The sequence below is a fragment of the Hesperophylax consimilis genome, chromosome 5 (assembly GCF_061612785.1).
Source record: "Hesperophylax consimilis isolate HC1 chromosome 5, BYU_Hcon_1.0, whole genome shotgun sequence".
In the NCBI taxonomy this organism is placed as follows: domain Eukaryota; kingdom Metazoa; phylum Arthropoda; class Insecta; order Trichoptera; family Limnephilidae; genus Hesperophylax; species Hesperophylax consimilis.
Genome location: NC_142840.1, coordinates 11,288,655 through 11,309,501, shown reverse-complemented (window position 1 = coordinate 11,309,501; position 20,847 = coordinate 11,288,655). Strand labels below are relative to the sequence as shown.

At 32.8% G+C, this 20,847-nt stretch overlaps 1 protein-coding gene across 5 annotated transcripts; it reads right to left on the bottom strand.

The window, feature by feature from the left end:
* Positions 1-994: 994 nt before the first annotated feature.
* On the bottom strand, positions 995-17,538 carry LOC149423531 (interferon-inducible double-stranded RNA-dependent protein kinase activator A homolog). Of its 5 annotated transcripts, XM_089631616.1 has the most exons (6): positions 17,408-17,487; positions 13,158-13,852; positions 12,725-13,058; positions 11,898-12,122; positions 9,403-9,529; positions 995-8,959 (listed from the first exon to the last, which is right to left on the bottom strand). In XM_089631616.1, exons 3-6 carry the CDS (start codon positions 13,034-13,036, stop codon positions 8,682-8,684), a joined length of 942 nt encoding a protein of 313 aa, XP_089487742.1. In that variant the 5' UTR covers positions 13,037-13,058; positions 13,158-13,852; positions 17,408-17,487; the 3' UTR covers positions 995-8,681. The 5 variants fall into 5 exon arrangements, with proteins under 5 accessions (XP_089487742.1, XP_089487741.1, XP_089487746.1 ...); XM_089631615.1 differs by lacking the exon at positions 13,158-13,852 and having other exon boundaries at positions 17,283-17,538; XM_089631620.1 differs by lacking the exon at positions 13,158-13,852 and having other exon boundaries at positions 9,421-9,529; positions 17,283-17,538.
* Positions 17,539-20,847: the final 3,309 nt, after the last annotated feature.

The window sequence follows — 20,847 nt, the reverse complement described above, 5'->3', positions numbered from 1 at the left end:
CAATCGTTACTTTTCCGGTTTTGTAAAGGTTTTGGTTTTTGGGTAGTGACGCCTTCGACTGCTTAGATAAGCACGTCGATCTCTACCCCATTCTCGATACAATATAAAAACATTTATGATTTATTATGCTGTCAGACTGTAAAACAATTCTGAAATTACTAAAGTAATAAATTATGCTCATTTTTCTGTACTTTTGACAGAAAAAAAATATTATGCAGTCCTCATTGACTTGAGAAAGTTTTTTATCCTGTTTTACTGTTCTACCAAAATTAAGTCCTGTGGCGTTATGGCATATTATGTCAGTTTCATCTTATATTCACTTTGATCTGTGACATAAAATTAGAATTTACAGGGTTTCAGGGGTAAAGTGAGCTAACTTCGGAAGGTGATTCTACATGATGGTAGAAACTTTATTCGAAATTCCAACGCAAGGTGGTTTTTGGGTAAAAAGGTTGAATTGTATTTAATATTCTTCGATGGAAAAATATTTTTGACAATTTAATGGAAAATTAACATTAGAATTTAGAAAAAAATTGTGGCACTGATCTAGAAATTCGTTATGCTCGACTCTCAAAGGAAAACCGTTTACCTTTTTAACTTCTACCATCATGTAGAATCACCTCCCGAAGTTAGTGCACTTTACCCCAGGTTATCTTGTATAGAGAATTCCAACAACCTTCCAATACTTTGTGTCTCAGAAATCTAGGAAGAAAGTAGAGAATTGCACCTTGGTATAGCTTATGTAATCTATCAATTTATCTAAATAAAAATGTTCATTTGTTAAAAATCTTAAATCTCCGTCTTAAATCTTAATTCTTCACCGATTACTTTGAAATTTTAACACAATGTTGCATTCGAATATGTGTGTGTTTTTATTTACCTATATTATAAGAACCTGTGAAAGGGAAACCTTAAAAAAAATGGCGCCATCTGTTGGGCAAACATGCTTTTTTTTTAAAAACAGCGCCATCTGTTTGACACAAGCATCGCGAGCTATCGTTTCTCTAACTGCACAGACAGAGTGAGCCACAGCAACGCGTGACGGGGTACAGCTAGTTATCAATAAATTATGAAAATTTATATAATTCTATTAAGTCTCCGGTGTTGTCCGGGGCTTTACAGAGTTTTCAAAATCAGATGTTTTATTATCTAATTTTACTCTTATTTTAAATGTTGAGTGAATGAGTTTAAAATTTTATCAAGTATCGAAATTCCGCTTTAAGGGGTGGAAAAAGGGGGTGGGGATGGTTTTTCGAAATATCATGTAGACAGTGACCTTACTCCTGTTATTTTTTTTTATTTTGTAAGAAACAAACAGCTTTTATATAATATAAAATGATAGATATAAATATGCAAGTTAACTGAAGTCAAGCAACAAAAGTTTCTTATGTTAAAGTTCATTGGAAATGAAGTTTTAATATCTTAAAATTAATTTGGTGTTAAAGGAAGGGGAGAGGAAGAGGAAAATAGGAAGAGGATAGGAGATGCTACCGATACATTCCATACTCTCATATTAATAATCGATCGTACGCATTACTTCATATCAATATTTCTTTACGTTATTACCAAAAATGTCAATGCTGTAAAATTTTGTATTATATTGTGCACATATACGAGGAATTGGGGAATTTTTTCGAATGTTTGTTCTACACGAGGGTAGATAAAATAAATCAGATTGTCGGGTTGATCTAGACGGAATATGAAGATTTATTAAATTAGTAAGTTCTGGTGAGTCCAGACCATTATTTAGGATTTTAAACAATAAGATTTGATCAAAAATTAGACGTTGTGTTTGGAGGGAGTTAAAATTATGAACTTTAATGGATTCGGTATAATTTGAGAAGTGTAAATTTAGTTTATAATTTGTGTTTAAAAAATTAGTTAGTTATGAAGGTCAAGTGTGCGAAATTTCTTCAATCTTGAAATGAAACCATAGATTTGTTTAAAACAAACCCCAAACCCAGATTGGGACACTCTTCTTTAGGTATATGTATAGTAAAGACTTGAAAAAAATATTTAACATAATTCTTTTTTTTCCAAAAAAGTATACAAATATTAGTAAGTAACTAGCGCAAACTGAATTCTTCGAACAAATAATTCAATTTTTGAAAATGACACTTAAATTCAAAGCAAATCTGAGTTGTAGAGTTCACTGAAGCAGAGTTACGCAGGACAGACACATAACCAAAATGAGTATTTTTGTTAGTAAATTTTTTTTTTTTTTTTTTAAATGCAAAAAAATATTAAAACTTTTTCATATTCGTACCTCGATGCGTAATTGCAAATAAAGCCCCGTTCCGTTTGGCGCTTTGCATGGTTTTTGTTAAAAAATGTTCATGTGTGTAGTTTTTATTTGTTGAAAAGGTAATATTTGATTAGCATTGATTTTCTAATATTTTTAGTAAATAAATCGTCATCTTTATTATATGACTAGACTGTGTGATGAATAACGACTTTAATAATGAATAACATAATGACTAAAGCTTCTAAATAGCTTTGGACGATTTTCATAGCTCTGGCTTTGTGAAAAACAACCTCAATAAATGCTGTCTTGCATTCTTTCTCTGGTGATGTAGAAAAAAATTATGATATGGAAAAGAATGAAGGTAGAATACAATAACAGGCCACTTACAGCAAAAATTCATTCCGTATTATTATTTATCGAATTTTTGAGCTCCATGGCAATTTTTTGAAAATCACAATTCGTAAAATCGGACCTTTTTTTTATAAACTGAAAGGACGACATAATTTTTTGTGGATGCAAAAAAAAATTAAATACCGAAAAACAGGCTAAAAAAAAACTAAGGATTCTGTACGAATGGCAGAGGGCAGAGGGGTGCAAATGGCTGAGTAACGAGGCTTACCAAAAATATTACATAATAATAATTTTTTTTCTTGATCTATCTTATTAATTAATGTTCAACGTCATTTTAGACATAACTTTTAAACTTATTCCTAATATTTTACAATGAAATCAACAATCATTAAAAATACTATCTACCATATGATAAGTAATAGAAAATTCACAACAAATTTTTAAATTAAACAAGGAACATGAAAAATAGAAGGTTTATGAACAATATGAAACATATCAAAAAGGTTTAATAAGAAAATAATAATATTATTTGGATGATTTGTATAGCGCCGTTTTTGTGCAAAATCACCTCAAGGGTGCTGCATAAAATATATCAAACCAAGGATGGTTTATGACATTATAATAAACGGTTTATGTAGAATTATGAACATCTGATCATTACAGTTCTTGAACACATCTTAATCTTGTACCTCTTTTCAGATTTAAATTATATTCACATAATTATATGTATAGTTTAATTTTGTTTAATTTGCACCCTCACCGTTATGCCTGTAAGCCGCTAAGAAGCCAAAGAAACGTAAGAACTTCACGTCGTACTCTCCGTCAAAAGTCTACGAAAATCTCAGTATTGCTATTCACAAACAAAAAATAGTGTAGAATTTTAAAATAATAAATCGTAAACCGAACATTTTTACACATTGACGTAACGAGTTAAAAAAAGGGTTTGTTTATTTTATCGTTAAAAAACTATAAGTTTCTAAATTTTATTAGTAGAAAGATTATCCATACGATTTTAAGTAATAAAAAAATGGATGCAAATGGCCTATTCCTACCAAGCTTTTCAGATTTTGTAACACCTTAGAAATGTTTGCGGAAGAGCTTATTCGTGAATTCAGAGCCCTAAGAAGAAAATGAATCGCTGACAAAAATAACCAGGAGCGCAAACACTGTGATGGCAGCATTGGACTATTGGCAGGGCACATTTACAAAGAATGTAGGAAATACTTAATAAAGTACATAAATATATTTTTAAAAGATATCATATTTTATCACATCGTTATGCCACATCATCATATTAATATGCTTTAATTTCAACAATCTCTTGTACTTCAATGAATTTATCTTGTGTTTTCCAATATTTACACTGCAATAAGGTTGATTGCGGCGTGAACTCCATTTAGTAACTGATGTTCTGTGATGAACTGAAAGAACTCATTGTGCTGAATATATTAATTATACTGAATGTATTGAATGTACTAAATGCGCCAAACTTACTTAGAGCCTAATTAAATAATAACCACTTCACATCCGTTAAACACTAATTTTGTTACACATAGTATAAAGAATGCACACTGTTTATCACGTTTTTAACACACTTTAATCGGGAAGAGTAGTTCTACCCGTTCGGTCGATTGATGCTTAACGTCGGGAAGGGTAGTTCTACCTTCTGCGCCCGCCTCATTTCAATGGCAGAAAAGAAGAAATTATCTGATGTTTTTATATGAACATTATATACCAATCTCTTTATAAAGGTCCCAACTATATGTACATAATTATCAAATTGCAATGCAAGTCTTTTTTTTGTATTTATCTTGGAGTCTTTTGTGTACATCGATATTTCAACTAAAATGGCCATTATTAATGAACACCTGATACTTGATATGTATTGCGTTTGAAGATCAACGAAATAAGTAATTTAGATAACATATTCTGTTATTCTAATAATTCAATTCCTGGAACCAGGGTTTTTATGACCATGAAACCCGAAACAAATCTTTCTATCTCTGTTCCGCACCCACTCAACTTCTAGGTGCGAGCGAGAGGAGAGTGTCGAGCATTTAAAAACAGCAGGTATCGGCAAACACAGTTAGGCGGACCATAATAAATATTTACAAGTGCGTGCCAGTTTTTAAAAAGCAAATTGTCCTACGGTTGCGTTCCGAGGAGATAATATTTATATTTGCTTTTTCAAACCTTTCAAAATGGATTCTGAAAATTACGAAAGTGATATCGAAATCGTCGCAGATAATTTATCTGCCTGTTCTAGTAATTATTTGCCTGAATTCCATAGTGAAAGAGAAGAATCTAGTGGAAGTGAAGAAATTCCTTGTAGGAAAAGAATGTCAGTGATTCCATTACAGTTCAGTGATTCTGAAGAAAGTGATATGGAGGAAGAACAAGGAAATATTAAATGAACAATTTTTAGACGTAAACTGTAACTGATTATATAAAGGTGATTAAAAACTTAAACCTAATAGTGTATGGTGAAAAAAATTAACAATATTATGTGAGCAATACGAGAAGCATTCTACGCTAAGTGATTATTTTAAATTTCATTTGAAAAAATAACCAATATTATTAGCACGTTCCGATGGTTTTGGTCCGCTGTACCGTGCGAGAGGCAATTGCACACGTGGTATTTCAATGAGTAATAATGTGTTATTCTGACGATACTTGAGAAGTGGCAATTGTTTTTGTTTTTATAATGATTTGGGCTTGGTGAAAATATAATAATTTGTAATTTTATAAAATTGAAACCTAGTTTATACTTAAAAATTGAACACTAATGACTCAACAATGACTTTGTTTTCGATTTATTATGTTGCATTAGAAATAATACTTGGTTTTTAGCTACAAATTATATAGCTTGGGTATGCTGAGTTAGTATGTAAAAAATTTTATTGAAATATTTCCATTATTTACGAAGATATAGCGATTTAAAACAAATTAAACAAATTCGCGCGGGACCTTTATTTTCGCCCGTTTTCAGCGGTCAGCCGGCGAAAAAATAACCCGATCAAAGTGTGTTAATAAAAAATATATTCTAATGACCAATTCACTATATAATAGTATAATTAATTAAATTTACTTTTATTTTTGTCGGTTTTAATCCATTAATAATGTCATATTGCGATTAATGTAGTTTCATCTTAACGGAAAAGCGAGGATATATCCTACTTATTATTGTTAATTGACTTTTACACTGTGAATTTAATAAAACTTCCATGAAAGTGATGTTGTTTAATAACATAAATGCCCTTATGCATGTGTACGAAGATAATTGAAAGTGATGTTGTTTAATAACATAAATCCCTTATGCATGTGTAGGTAGATACAAATTTAAAAAAACAATGTTTGTATTGATGACCAAATGGATCCAAAATGTCTGTATTTGGTTATTTTCTGGGAATTATTATTAAAATATTTAATAATTTTTACAAGATAAAAAAAAGTGATCTTGCAAATTTCTTAAATAAAAAGTCAGTGTTTTTCGATTATTTATTTCTCTGAAATTTTTCGTTGTTTTGATTCAAAATGTTTTGAATCAGTTTTTTTTTTCAGGTTTCAAATTAAAATATTGCCATTTTTTAACATTAAAATATATCTCAAATACAAAAATTTAATAGGTAACTTTATCTTGTTTCCAAATTGTTATTTGTTTTTACAACACCCTATTATTTCATCTAAATGGCCCAACTCTTCTCTTTTATTTACTGATGGATCCAAATCTCCCGACTCTCATAACTGTGGTATAGGTATTAACGTTTACCACAATAATTCTAATAACAGAATATTTCGTTCAATTTCAAATCAATTTTCAGCCGAGTGCATTGCAATAATAGAATCTCTCAAATATATAAACAAAAATAATTTTGAACTTTCCCTCGTTCTCTCTGCCTCTCTCAGTTCCCTCCAAAAACTTAAATCCAGTAATCTTCTTCATCCTGATGATCACTTTGTATGCCTTATTCGAGAGATGATAGCCTCCATTCAAAGCTCTGGTAAAACAGTAACTCTGATTTGGATTCCTGGACATGTTGGTATCATGGGTAATGATATTGGGATGCCTTGGCAAAACAAGGAGCGTCCAACCCCGTTGTTACCCTCGTAAACGACATTAACCTATCTGACATTTTTTCCATCATCAAAGATAGATCCCGCAATGTTTGGGCAGAGTATTGGCACATTGCTAGTCAATCCAAGGGAGCCTGCTATGCCTCAATACAAAGGACTATCCCATCAAAACCGTGGTTTCAGCAATTCCCCCATTTTCCCAAAAAATTAATTTCTTCACTCATTCGAATGAGGATCGGACATTGTTCCGTTCCTTCCCACCTTTTTAAAATTCACGTCCTTGACTCCCCAGATTGTACATTCTGTGGTCTAGAAGTGGGAACTTTAGATCACATATTTCTTGGTTGTCCCTCTCTAAACAAATATCCTCTCTTCTATCAAGCCTTATCTAAAATTGCCTCCCCTCCATTCAACATCTCATCTCTTGTCATATCATCTCAGTCTGAACTCGACTCCAATTTTCATTATAATTTTGAAATTTTCCTATTTAATTAAAATTAATATCTAAATTCACATTTCGTTTCTCCATAATTTTAAATGATGGGCAAGAACACCCTTGAAGGGTAAAAGCCAGAAATAATGGAGAAAAAAAAAACCCTAAAAATGAAGAAAAATACAGAAAATTTAAAATACCTTTGAAAAGTTTCGAAATTCAATGATAAATTATTATTATTTGAAGTTTATACAACTGATAAACAACCCCCTTTGACTGGATAGGCAATGTATACATCTTAATTATCTTTACACAAAGTATTTTATGTCAGTTTCTATTTTACGTTTCAATTAAGTAGTAAGGTTTTCACATACACGGTCGTTTATCAATTGAATAAAAGTTTCACCACGTTTTTTAGTAAGACCGTTTGTTAAATATACTTAATGCGGTGAATGTACAGAATGTATGAAATGTACTAACCATAACTACCGAATGTACTAAATATACCAAATATTAAAAAAATATGCTTATAAATTACAAGATACAAAATAATAAATAAATATTTTTAAAATGTCATTTAATTATTCCTACATGTTAAATGAATTGTTGTGCCATAAAGAAAAATAAATTCAGATATAGCAACAATTACCTAGCACAATATTATGAATTTACATTTGGTAATTTTAATAAAATTTGATCATATTCCTTGGGGGCAAACGCTAGTTACATGTTTATGATTATTAAATGTTATGCTACTATTATCATTGTATTTTTTTTACAGTTACGCACACACATTATTATTCAATTCCGCTTATCGGGACAGCAGGATATTTGGGCCAAAACCCAAGGAACAGAAACTAATACTAATTTACTTGGGACACCATTCCATTTAATTGGGACATATTCTGATCTGAAGTTGATGCAAAATATGCCACAGTAAACGAATTTTAGCTAAGGGCGGCCGGGCGTGCGGTATGCGGGAATGATGAGGGGAAGGGATGCACCGCGCTACGGTTGTTACGAGTTCATTCAGCAGTAATTTGGTAGGGTTCGCTCATGCCGACTGTTTGCCGTCCGCCGTACACTGCCGCGCATGTAAGAAATTATTTTTTTGGGTTGCCTCTATTATAATATGTAATTTTTTGTTCATGATTTTTTTATTTGCACATTTCCCTTTGATTATTTTAATTTTCCATATTCATTATATATATGTACCTATAGTTACGGCATAATTATTTTTCTGTAATTGCAGTTTTATTTTTATTTAATAAAGTTGAAAAATACCAAGAAAAAAGGTAATACATACATAAATTATGTTAACATATTAAAAGGTAAATTTTTCTTTAAAATATTATTTTTATCTACCTCAAACTAGGGAGAGCAGCTTATTTGGGACAAAATAAGGCAGAATCGACAGTATTCACCCCAAAACCCTGAAATCTGGAACAAATACAAACCAATCACTCAACTCGAAGTTGATAATTTATTTTAACCTTATAAAAAATCACCTATACTATGTATCAACATTCCCAGCTAACGCATTTAGTGGAAATGAATTACATAATTGCACTTTACAAATCACATGGTTAGCATCAGTGAGAAATACTCTAATGCTTCCACTGCGGCTAAATCTTTTGCTTGCATCCTATCGCCAGCAGGGGCTGCAAAGAAGGCAGCTGGGGAAGCATGCGGAATCTTTAACAAAACAATAGTCTTTGTCTTATCATCGGACTCCAGCTCTTCCCATTGGAATTCCAGGTCCAACAATTTCAGTAGTTTCTCAACACGATCCACATTCCCTTTCGATGACTCTGTAGAATCGAGGAGAGCCACACCCTCCGTGATTTTATCTGTCTCTGCAAAATAAAACAAATTTGTTATAGAAAAAAGGGCATCGATAGGCCCATTTTAGCAAATATTTCAGTTTCCAATGAAGTGAAATGTAGCAATTTGGAACTTTGGGGGTCTCCAGAGTTAATAATAATATTTGGCTAATTTATATGGCGCCGTTTTCGTGAAAAATCACCTCAAGGGTGCTGTACAAATATATTTCTTAAATAGTACTAGAACTACTGACTTAAAAGGTAATTTTTTTAAGTCATCTGATTGGGTCACCAATTTGAAGAAAAAAATGTGAAAAGGGATTGAAAAATGGGCTTTACTTAAAGAAAATATGGTTGGATGGTGAACCCTTCTGTCGTGGTTGCTTCAAATGTTACAGATCAAACTGAATGGCCTGTAGGCATCTTTAGATCTGTTTCGATATTGCCTTAGAAAATAAATAAAAATATTAAAATACCGAGCGTTTCTTTAATACCAATGTGATAATCTGAAACAATCTGGCCAAGATTAGGTCTCCACACCTCTGGTTGGTCGAAGTATTTCTCTTTAGCACGATCATTAATTTTGGAAAGAGACTGGGATTCCTAGAAAAAAAACAACTCATTAAAGTACACAGATAAATTATTATGGAAGATTTAGATAATGTTTATACCTAGAATTAAAGTTGAGGTCGATTACTACGTATAGGTACCTATCACAGCCAGAGTTGACAAGAACACAGTTCTCCCGTAGATTCGGTGCTTGCATGCATCATATTTAAAACCTTATTCAACTTCAATAAATAATAAATTAGAAATTAGAGTGCAGAAGTCCATAGAAAAAAATTATCATAATATAGTTGCAGAGTTGTATATATTTATATATATACATTTTTTTTTTTTTTTTAATTTAAATTTCTTTTATTTATAAATTTTTAAAGATTACAATTTTCAACTACCATACTAGGCTAATGCCTGTGGTACGGTAGCCATACAAATTATAAAATGTGAAAAAATAAATAATAATAAAAAGTGTTAAAATAATATAAAGGTGAAGATACAATATACATGTTTTAAAATTATTTTTTTTATATAGTTTTAGGAAGTCTTTAGAAATTCTTCAAAGAATTCTCACCCCCTTTCAAATATCCAACGTTGAACACTATTTTGGAATCATTAGTAAATGTGCATTGAATTGGTGATGTGTTATCTATTAAGTCTGCCATGTCTTCCATTTTTTTGTTTTTTGCTGTGGATTATTTATTATTAGTCAAGGTGATAAGATTTCTTCCTCATGTCCCAGTACATGTTTACTGTAATGGTATGTCGTTTGAATTCTTAATTCGTATTAAAGGGGAGTCGTGAGCTCTTTCTTAATAAAATTTGTCCGTCCTTCGTCCATACATATTTGTATCCCAAAGCTTTTGTCGACTTTGACAACCACAGGAGCTGCTTATTTTGTGGGGTTAGCTTGTCATTGATGAAGATTTTCTGCGTTGACTCCGAGTATTTAATTTCTTTAGAGGTGAGAATTCCATTATTTTTGTTTGTTTAATGTGACCTTCTCCTTTGCTTCTTTTGAATTGTATTGGATAGAAATAATTTGCTTGGCCGGATTGTTATAGTACCTTATTAAAGAATTATTTTTTAATAGGTCGCTGCAGTCTAGGGCCAACATCCGTAGTTCAATGGGTTTTTGTACATTATCATTTTTCTTCACTTCGATTCCTTGTATTTCGATAGAATTTTCAAGCGCGCTCTGTTGGATATGATTTACAGATAGTTTGAGGTTTTTAACCTCTTTTTGCAATTAATCAATTTTCGCTTCATTTTTTTTTTGGTGGTCATTTGTTTTTTTAATTTATTTTTCAAAATCATCAATTTTGCTCAAGCAGAATTCTACGCTCTTAACTAGGTCTTGTATATTGTTTTTAAGATCTAAAAATAGTTTATTTATATCTTTTTTTATAAAATTTTGCAATTGAAGATCAATTCTATCAGTCATTGATTGTAATAATTTTTCTTTGAAGCTTAAAATTTTTGAACCATATGACTTTTCAGGGCCATTTGTTAAAGATGGGTTGACTTTGATATTGATAATAATTTTTATATATTAAATTTTATATTTTTATTAAATTTACACTCTAGTGACATCTATCGGCTTACTTCTAGATTTTGAAAGATATTGCTCGTTAGGTGACTGATTATTCTTTGTCCACTGGTCGATAGATGGTGTAGTATGACAATAATAAATCAAATAATTATTTAAATTACAACAAATGATTTATGTATTTTTTTATTTTATTCACGTTGAATTTAACAGCAGATGATTTGATGCAATTCGATGCAGTGGGGAAACACTGTTTTTGTTCACTTTTAAACAGAAAAATGGTGTTGACAAATTAGATTTCAAAAGACCTTTAGGTTTTGTTAAGTAAAGTTTTTGAATTGATATTATTGTTTATTTGAAATTCACTCTATTGTTATTACACTTTGATTATTCACTACTATAGTTGTTAGTTTTCACTTTAAATAACTTCAATTTCAAATAAAAATCAGGAGATAATTTGACAGGTGTTAACTGTACTAAGTAGGTAGGTATTATTGTTAATTATAAACACACTGAGAAGCTTTTGCACATATAGTTTCTTTGATTGAATCTGTATTGAACACTTTCACATGAATTTCGTCACAAGTAACTAGTAAAAATAAATTTGACCAAACCATATCTATATTATAGATGAAAAAACCGTATTCATGTTTAAACTTTTCAATACTGACCTTTTCAATGAAATCTATCTCAATAGGCTACACATTGTATGTGTTTTAGTAAAATTTCATGGCTCATTTACACAACATGAACGAATGGGGATAGCCGCCAAAGAATTACATATGCGACAGCCGCGTAGATAAGGTTAATGTAAATATATTAATCATTCATAATATAACATAAAGATAATTGCATATAGCTCACAGGTCTGTCTGCAAATTCAGCCATTCTGGAAGCCATATGCTCATTAAAGTACTTAACAAGCAAACCAGCTGCCATTTGTTTGGCTTGTTTTTTCGTGTTTGAAGTAGCCGTTCGCTCCAAAGAAGATATTTTGCACTGGACCGTGAATTGTTTTGAATGTGGTAGGCCCGTCTCACCCAGAATAGTGTACTCGGGAACTGGCATATGGAAATCAACACACAGATCCTGAAAAAATATTTTTAGATTATTAAAAAAAATGTATATGTATATATTTGAAAAAAATATGTATGTGAAGACAACACAAGTCTTCTAATTGTCAGAAGTCAAGGGAATTGTGGCACACCAATGTCGGGGAATGTTGTGAGACTAAAAAATGACTTGTGATCTAGTTGGTTTTGGGTCTAGTCAGTCAACATAAAAGCCAAAGTCATTTCAAGTAATGGTTAGATAAACTCTGATATTCCTGATTTTTTGCTTTGATGAAAACTTCAGCTGAATACAGTACACATGGAATCAAAACATGTTGGAGAGAGCAATCCTGTCAAACCAAATAGCTTCGGAAATGGAGATGTTTTGGGTCAATGCTGCTGCATTCAAACAGTAAGCGTTATTACTACTGTCAAAAATACACTTTTACATTCTTGATACACTAGTCTCTTTTATCTTCTCTACATCTAACTTTTAAATGAACCTTAATGTATCACATATGTGACATCTGCATAGATGCCGATGATCACATATGCGAAAAAGGCGTAGATCAGGTTAGCGAGAATTTTTTTTTTTTTTTGAAATACTTAAGATTCAAACTGAAAATATATATAGCTTACCTTTAGTAAACCAACATTGTTGGTAACGATTTCCGCTGCTGGGGCAGAAACTAAATGCTTTGGGGGTGAAAGGTTATCACACGTTTGAGGGGAATACTTCCCCGCTGCCACCAGCTTTTGTAACACTAATCTGGCAGCATCTTGCTTTGCATCCTTCTTACAGCGGCCTTTTCCAGTCACCAAGACTCCCATTGCCGAAGCCTTGCATTCAAACACTCCAATAACATCAGGTTCCAGAAATTCAAAATGCGGAACTTGATTTAATTTTGTCGTCAGTTCTTGTAGAACAGTCACAGGAGTCTTAGTTGCCATTTTTTAAAAAGGAATACTGATTCTGAAATTAAAATCATGCAGCATGAAAACCATTTAAATATTGGGTTTACATAGCAAAAAGCATATAGGTATATACAAACATAATAAAATAAAAGATTACTTAGTTAAAAACCACTTTTATATGGGTAGTATGCCAACTATAGGTACTCCTCACTTAATGAACGAGTTTGATATGTGAATCGGTCAGCAAGAGACGAGTTTAATCTCGTGTTTTTGATTACTCTGAATAAGAATTAAGAAACCAAAGTACATAGCATAAACATACAATCAGCAAAAACTATGAAAGTTTCTTCATAAAAAAAGACATACATATTAATATTTTAGTCATCGAGATATGAAACTCAATAGATGTCCTTGTTATGTGTCCCACGGAAGACCAAGAACATTTCTGAGAGCTCGGTTTTGGATCACCTGCAGGTCAGCTATCAGTTTCTTTGAGGCCCAGACACAGCAGGGATAGGATAGGTGTGAATGTATCATGGTATAGTACACCGAAGTTAGTAAATGAGTGGGTAGTAATTCTTGAAGCCTATATAGTACACCAGTTATGGGGGTAATTTTCCCCTTTCACATGATTTATGTGGAGATCCCACGATTGTTGGGAATCTACAACCAGTAGATCGGTAGGTTGCGGAAAAGTATGTAATGCGATTTTTTTTACATTAAGGGTCAATTTGTTTCTTCTCAACCAGCTTGTGAGATGGGAAACATCAACATTCATTTCCGTTTCAAGGTCTACTAGATTCGGTTTGTCATAAAAATTTACTGTGTCGCCCGCATAATGCTGTAAAGTTCCTTTAACACCCCACTTTATGTCATTAACATCGATTAGAAAGAGCAACGGTCGAAGAATTGATCCTTGGGGCACATGTTATTTTACCTAAGTTACTTGTGACTCCACCCAGTTCTACTGCCGAAAAGCGATTTGATAGGAAAGATTAGAAAAGTTCTAGGGGGGTACCAACAATACCCAAATGTTTCAGTTTTTCGATCAATACGTTATGGATCCACTGCGTATTCTTGAATTTTTAAATATTTTATTTCCTTGTAGTTGCGTTTAGCAGTAGCCAGTTTTATTTTCTTGTTATTTAACCAAAAATATGAACCGATGATCCTAAAATAGGTTCTTGGTTTTGGTTTAATAAAAAAAAAACGAGCCTAAAAAAATATTTGTATTTGGGTATGAGATTTTCAGCGCCAAAAACATTAGAGTGATTTATTTTTGGGGTATTATGCTGTGTTGCGCTACCTCCTTCTTCAGCCAAAGTGTCGGACAGCATTATAGTGTCCATCATCAGGGCAGATGTACGGTATCACATCTACATACATAAGCACATCACCACAATCTTTACACATGTGTCCCGATGATGGACTGCTGTCAAACGTTGCAATGCTGTCCGAAACGTTGGCTTAAGGCGGTAGCGCAACACGGCATATTACCCCAAAAATAAATCACTATAATATTTTAATATTATTATGTCAAAACCTGGCGTGAAGAAAAGATGTCAAATTATCTGTTTTTTTTTTAATGATGTGGCTATTAACAAGCATTATTTCCATTTTCAGAAACTGAAATACTTTTTTCCATTATTATCTAACTGATACAAAGTGTTTTTTTTTCTATTAGAAGTGCGTATTAACCATAGACATATGAATATTAGTAGACCTGCCCTAAGTGATTAAAAGCGTATTATCCCCACTCCCCATACCGGTTCCATTGGAGCCGGCTGTGCTCGCATATGGCCTCAAGTGAAATTTGAAAACGTGACGTCATCATTCTTGTGCGAACTATGGTCGAGGCATCATCGGTTCATTTTACGAAATAACACGGCAAAATGTTGACTTGTGATATGAAAACTTGTAAAAATAGATGTGAAAAAGAGAATAAACCCAATTGTCGTATTACATTCCATAAGTAAGCATTATTTTACTTTATTTTAAGCTTATTCACACCGTATTATATGGATCAGTTTTAGAAACATATACTATCACATCACAATGTAGCGATTCTCAAGTGTGCTCATCGTTGTTTACTGGGGTAAGTAAATTATGAAACATTTGTAAAAGTGTCTTAACTAAATACTCTGAAACTAACTACGACTCTGCAAACAGAAGAAATTTACTTTGCCGAATTTGGACTTCGCAAATTAGTTCATAACGTGGCGAGTAATTTGCGCTCCCATGTAAAAATGTCTATTCATTCAAAAGCAGATTTTACTTTTAAGAACTAAATGGTGATATTATAATGCGAGATGCCTATTTACTGTCAGATTGATTTATTGACGAATCACAGTCAGCTTAACCCCCTTCGTTCTTCAACAGTTGATTTTACCCCTCGCCATTATCTTCTCGTCTATTAATTCCTATGTCTGTGGTATTAACCCTACATTCATAACCATTCGTCCCACAGACCGCGCAAAACGTAAATTTGTTTCTAGTGTCTCGAGTGAAAGAGATAGAATGATGACCTCTCAAGTACCTTCCTAGATAGCTTGTTCATTAGTAACGCGGGTGCGCTTGCTTCGCAGTGACGTCTTGTGCACAAGTTATAGACCTTTGAACATGTGAGAGACGAATGTTTATGAATAGTGTAACTTTTGACGAGACTGTAAGTTATTTTGAAAACATTAATTTTGATGAGTTCTGGTTATACAGAGTAAAAGTAAGTATATGATGTAAATTAGGATGTATATTCCGTCAAAACCTAATAAGTATGGTCTAAAAATATTGATGCTGTGTAAACGCTATGCCATATGTTGGAAAAACTGAAACGAATGGTGATTCACTCGGATCTTACTATGTCAAGACTTTGACTGAAAATTTGTGAGGTAGCAACCGCAACGTCACCATGGACAATTGGTTCACTTCACTCTCTTTTGCCCTACAGTTACTACAGGCACCATATAAATGTACAATAGTAGGAACGCTTCGAGCAAATAAACGCGAAATACCGCCTGAGTTGCTTCAGATCAAAGAAAGACCAATAGGTTCATCCGTATTTTGTTATGACAGGCAGTGTACGTTAGTATCTTACAAACCTAAAAATAACAATAACGTTCTCTTGCTTTCTACCACACATAGTAACGGTGCTATTGCAGCTTCTGTTCTACAATTCCACGAAGGGTTGCTGTTCGACCAAATGTGTGGAAGTATGTCTTGTAGTAGAAAAACGCAAAGATGGCCTTTATGCTACTTCTATGGCATACTCAACACGGCAATAATAAACTCATACGTAATATACGTGCATGATAATGTGAAACTAGGGCCAAAACCAACAAGCAGACCATGTTTCGTGATGGATGTTTCTGACAAGTTGACCGAACCGTGGTTACGTAAAAGACACCAAATGCCAACTTTGAAGAGATGCCTAAAAAGGAAAATCGCTGAAGTTTTATATGAAATGCCTACCATTGCCACACCTGGTCCAAGTGGTACTCAAAAAAAGGTTTGTGGTTATTGTGATTATAAAAAACGGCGTATGACAAGGTTCCCAATGCAAGCAATTCAAAAAGTATGTGTGCATGGACCATCGCGGCCTCATGTGTGTGGAATGTACCGATGAAATTTAATTTGAACTCATTTATTACTTTTTTTGTTACCTAATTAAACAAATAAAGGGTGCCATACTTGATTTATTTATTTTATTTACAAGTACCCCAAAACTCGTCACTTAAATTTAGTAGTCTGTGAGATGAATGTTTATGAATAATGTTCCTCTTAGATAAGGTTATGAATCTAGGGTTAAACATGTACCTATTTTCCGTACATTTACCATCTGTTGAAAAAAGAATTTCAATACTTGAAAATGTTTTCATAATATGTATGTAAGATAAAGTTAACCTTACTTTGGGCACACAGACACTTCTATTGGGTTATTTCTTCAGTGACTGAGATTTAATATCACAGAGAAATAACCCTGACCTGATGAAAGTTGGGAACTGGAATTAGTTGAAATAGCTCTGCACCCTTAAGGTAATTTTTCATAAAAATGGTTCTGTACTAATAATTCAAATATTATCATTATTATAGTGTGCATATCAAGTAATCTCTTATTTTATTACAATGTCAAGCCACAAAGTGTTTGCTTTCTCTGAAGATTGACACTGAAGGCCTTACACCACACAATAAAACATTGCAAATGTGCAGAGGTATGTGTCATTTTTAAAAGTTCCATTGGGCAGCGTTACTGTATTTGATTTTATATTACTGAAGAATGACAATATACCTAAAACAACATAAAGGTGACGAGTATTCACAAACGGCGCTATACAGAGTTGACCGTTTATATAAAATAAGCAATGGTTGCTATATTTAACTGGTGGAGTCATGAACCATAAATAAACCACTCACGATAGAACAATCTAGAAAATAAATTCTTAAAATATTTTGGACGTGGAAATCACAAAAGAAAATAACCGGATAAAACAAATTGTTTTAATAATTTTGAGAACTTTAACATTGACATTAGCGTATGTGACAAGTGACAAATACCACAGAAAAAGTCATATGGTCATAAATATCAGTGTTGCCAACTCGAATTTTAAAGTACAGCTATGCGAAACCCAAAAAAGAGCCAAAAAGGAGCTAAAATTTTGACAGTGACATAAAGCATGGGGGGGGGGGGTTGTTAGAGAATTTCAGAGAAGAAAAATTCGGGGGCGGACTGCAGAATTTTTTACAAAAAAAAAAACTTACCTTTTGTCCTTCTTGTTGGCTGCTTTTGAACAACTCATAACAAACACTCAAAAATACACTTGTTTGTTTTTATAATTTTCAAAACACAATTATTTTTGATAATATCGAAGTCTTCGGGATATTTTTACTGTTTTTTTTATATTTTTTTTTGTTAGGCAGCGACTAGTCCTCTAAAAAATCTAAGCAGTCATCCGGTTCCAGTTCCTGTACCATCGCACTGCTAGGACCGGCTTCATCAGGATTTTTTTCATATACAGCCATTGTTCCAATTTTTTTTTGAACTTCTGGGGGAAGTTCATAATCCTCGCAACATTTGTTGTGTCGCCTGAGCCCCGATCGAATTGTTAAAATCGAATTAACCATGTCATTGCCAAGTCTATTTCTAGTTTTATTTCTGACCAGTGGCGGCCAGCTAATATGTGCTCCCGAGCGCCGAACAACCAACAAGATTTCCGACATGACTAATCACAATACGAAACTCGGTTCGGTTATAATATCTCATTCAAAAGGTACCTACTTATTGAGCGCGCTTAACTTGCAGACCGACTTGTGCCTATGTTCGTAGCAGTTCGTTTTCGATTGCGATCCAAAATTTAACTGCTTTGTCGCATATTCTGTGGAACAGTCGAAAGCGTGGGTACATACCAGTTCATACTATTCTTTGCAAATAATACCATATCATGGACGGCGTTCGGGGTTTTACCACCACATCAGAAGGAACGGTTTATTCAGTAGAAAGTTAAACTAAAACGCGTATGTTTAATGTTATTGTCGATATCGTCGTTTAATTTACCATCTGCTATTTTCAGCGAATGTTTCGCTTCTTCGATACAAGCATTTAAGATAAAATTTGTCATTAAGAGATGAGTGATGGTCAGATTACTTATTATCAGTTTAGTCAGTAGGTACTCGCCGTTGCCGGGCACGGTCTGTTGAATTAAAAAAATTTCTTACTCTGCGAAAGTTTTTAAGTTTAATTGCAGGTTATATCGATCTTGTATATCAATTATTAATAAGGTATATCAATTGCAGGTTATACTAATTTATGATTACTTTTGTGTTTGTTCAAAGTATAAATTAAGAATGAGTTTGAATGTGGAATAAATTAAGAACAATAGGTCGAGTTTTGAAAACAAAGTGATAATAAAAAATGCCGGTCCACCTAAAATCTGAACTGATAATAAAACAAGAGTGAAAATCTGAATCGAAGAAGTTTACTCGATCATTTAATAACAAAGCTTTGTAGCTCTGTGCATGTGATCAATTGAATAGTTTATTTTGTTTTACGTGTTTAATTTACGATGTTGATTCAGTTCAGACAATCAGCGGTGTTACTGATGTAACTCACCTTTCTTAAAAAATCAAAAAACATAATTCTTGTCATTTACATTTACAAAAAGTTTTGAGCTTAAAGGTTTTAGGAAAAGTTGACATCAGAATGCAATTGGATTCAGGCTACCGTGCCTAAGTTAAACACCATAATGAGCTATTTAATAAAAATCGATACAGGTCAAATTTCCCAGAACATGATTTCAATGTGACGTTTAAAACGTATGACTTCCTAAATAAAGTTCAGTAAAAGTGAACTCTGTGCAATTTACGCCCGCGACGATTTTTCAAAAGCTAACGGCGCTTTATCAATTTTACAATTTTTTTATAGTACTTGTTTATTAGAAGACTTTCCCGAGACTGTGAAATTACTAAAACTTTTGTGCACCATTCATGACCTTTGGAATGAACTCAGTTGAAAGCTAAAGATGTTTCTCAATGTTAAAAAGAATAAAATCTTTTCTAAACACGTTGAGCCAGGACAGACTGAACGCACTATCAGTGTTAAGCATTGATAGAGGTCTTCGCTAAACAAAAGGAGCAGAGAGTATAACTTCTTTATAAATAGGTATGTACCTTTATTTAATTTATTTTATGACTTAATGTTGTAATCCGGTGAACCGCCACATATTTTGACCACCGGCCGCCACTGTTTCTGACTATATTTAACTGGCTAAAAACTCGTTCCACTTCTCCGTTTGACCACGGCAGAGCAAGTACCGAAACTGCGAAAGAGCTGATTTGATCGATAGGTTTACAGCGCAGTTCACTGTGAGACTTGCGCGGCGGCCTGAAGTGTCGCGGGACTCGCTCCGAAGTGTGCGTGTAAACGGCGCTATTTTTAGTAACTGTTTACTTGTGCAGGAGTTCGGGGAATCTCTTTTTTTGGGAAGTCCTCGTTATTTTGGAATATTATTGCAAATATAATTTTTTTTTAATATTATTTCACCTGAATAAGAGCTGAAAAATCTGAAAAACGAGCTAAGAAGCTAAATGACTTTTTTTGGAGCTGACGACGTCGATTTAGAGCCAGATCTAGCTCTAAAGGAGCTGAATTGGCAACACTGATAAATATACCACTCTAGGCTAGGTACAATAATACTAGTGTTGATACACTTTACGGAGCGTGACGAGCAATAAACATTATTTGATTTATTTATATTAATTTTCAAAGTGATTTTTTCTAATATAAGTGATTCTGATATAAAGCATATTTTAACAATTGTTTTTGATGCGTTGTTTTTATTTCGCAATGAAAAAATTTTTTGAATAAGTATTCCTATGGAATATTTTGACATTGCACCGAAATAAATGGTCTGAAACCATCGTTATCTCAAGATTTTTGTAACTGATCAAAAATCATCACATCAAATAATATTAAAATAATAATTACAAAAATAATTTTAAAATGCCTCCCAAAAATAAACTACAATGGACCAAAAATTAGAAGTTTTAGAAGAACAAATAATACAATCAATGAGCGATCAAATTAACATTCAAATAAAAAAAAATCCCAAATAAAGATGTCAATAAAATTTTCTTGGACATTAAAAAAGAAATTCAAGACCTGGTGAGTCTAGAATACTGCTCTAATAAAATCGACGACTTCGAAAAAGAAATAAAAAAAACTAATGAACATCAAAAAAAAAATGAACCCATAATTGAAGAACTACAGAAAGAAATACAAAACCTTAAACTTTCAGTAAACGACATCCAACAGAAAGCAAAACCAAACAAAAGAGAAATACAAAACCTTAAACTTTCAG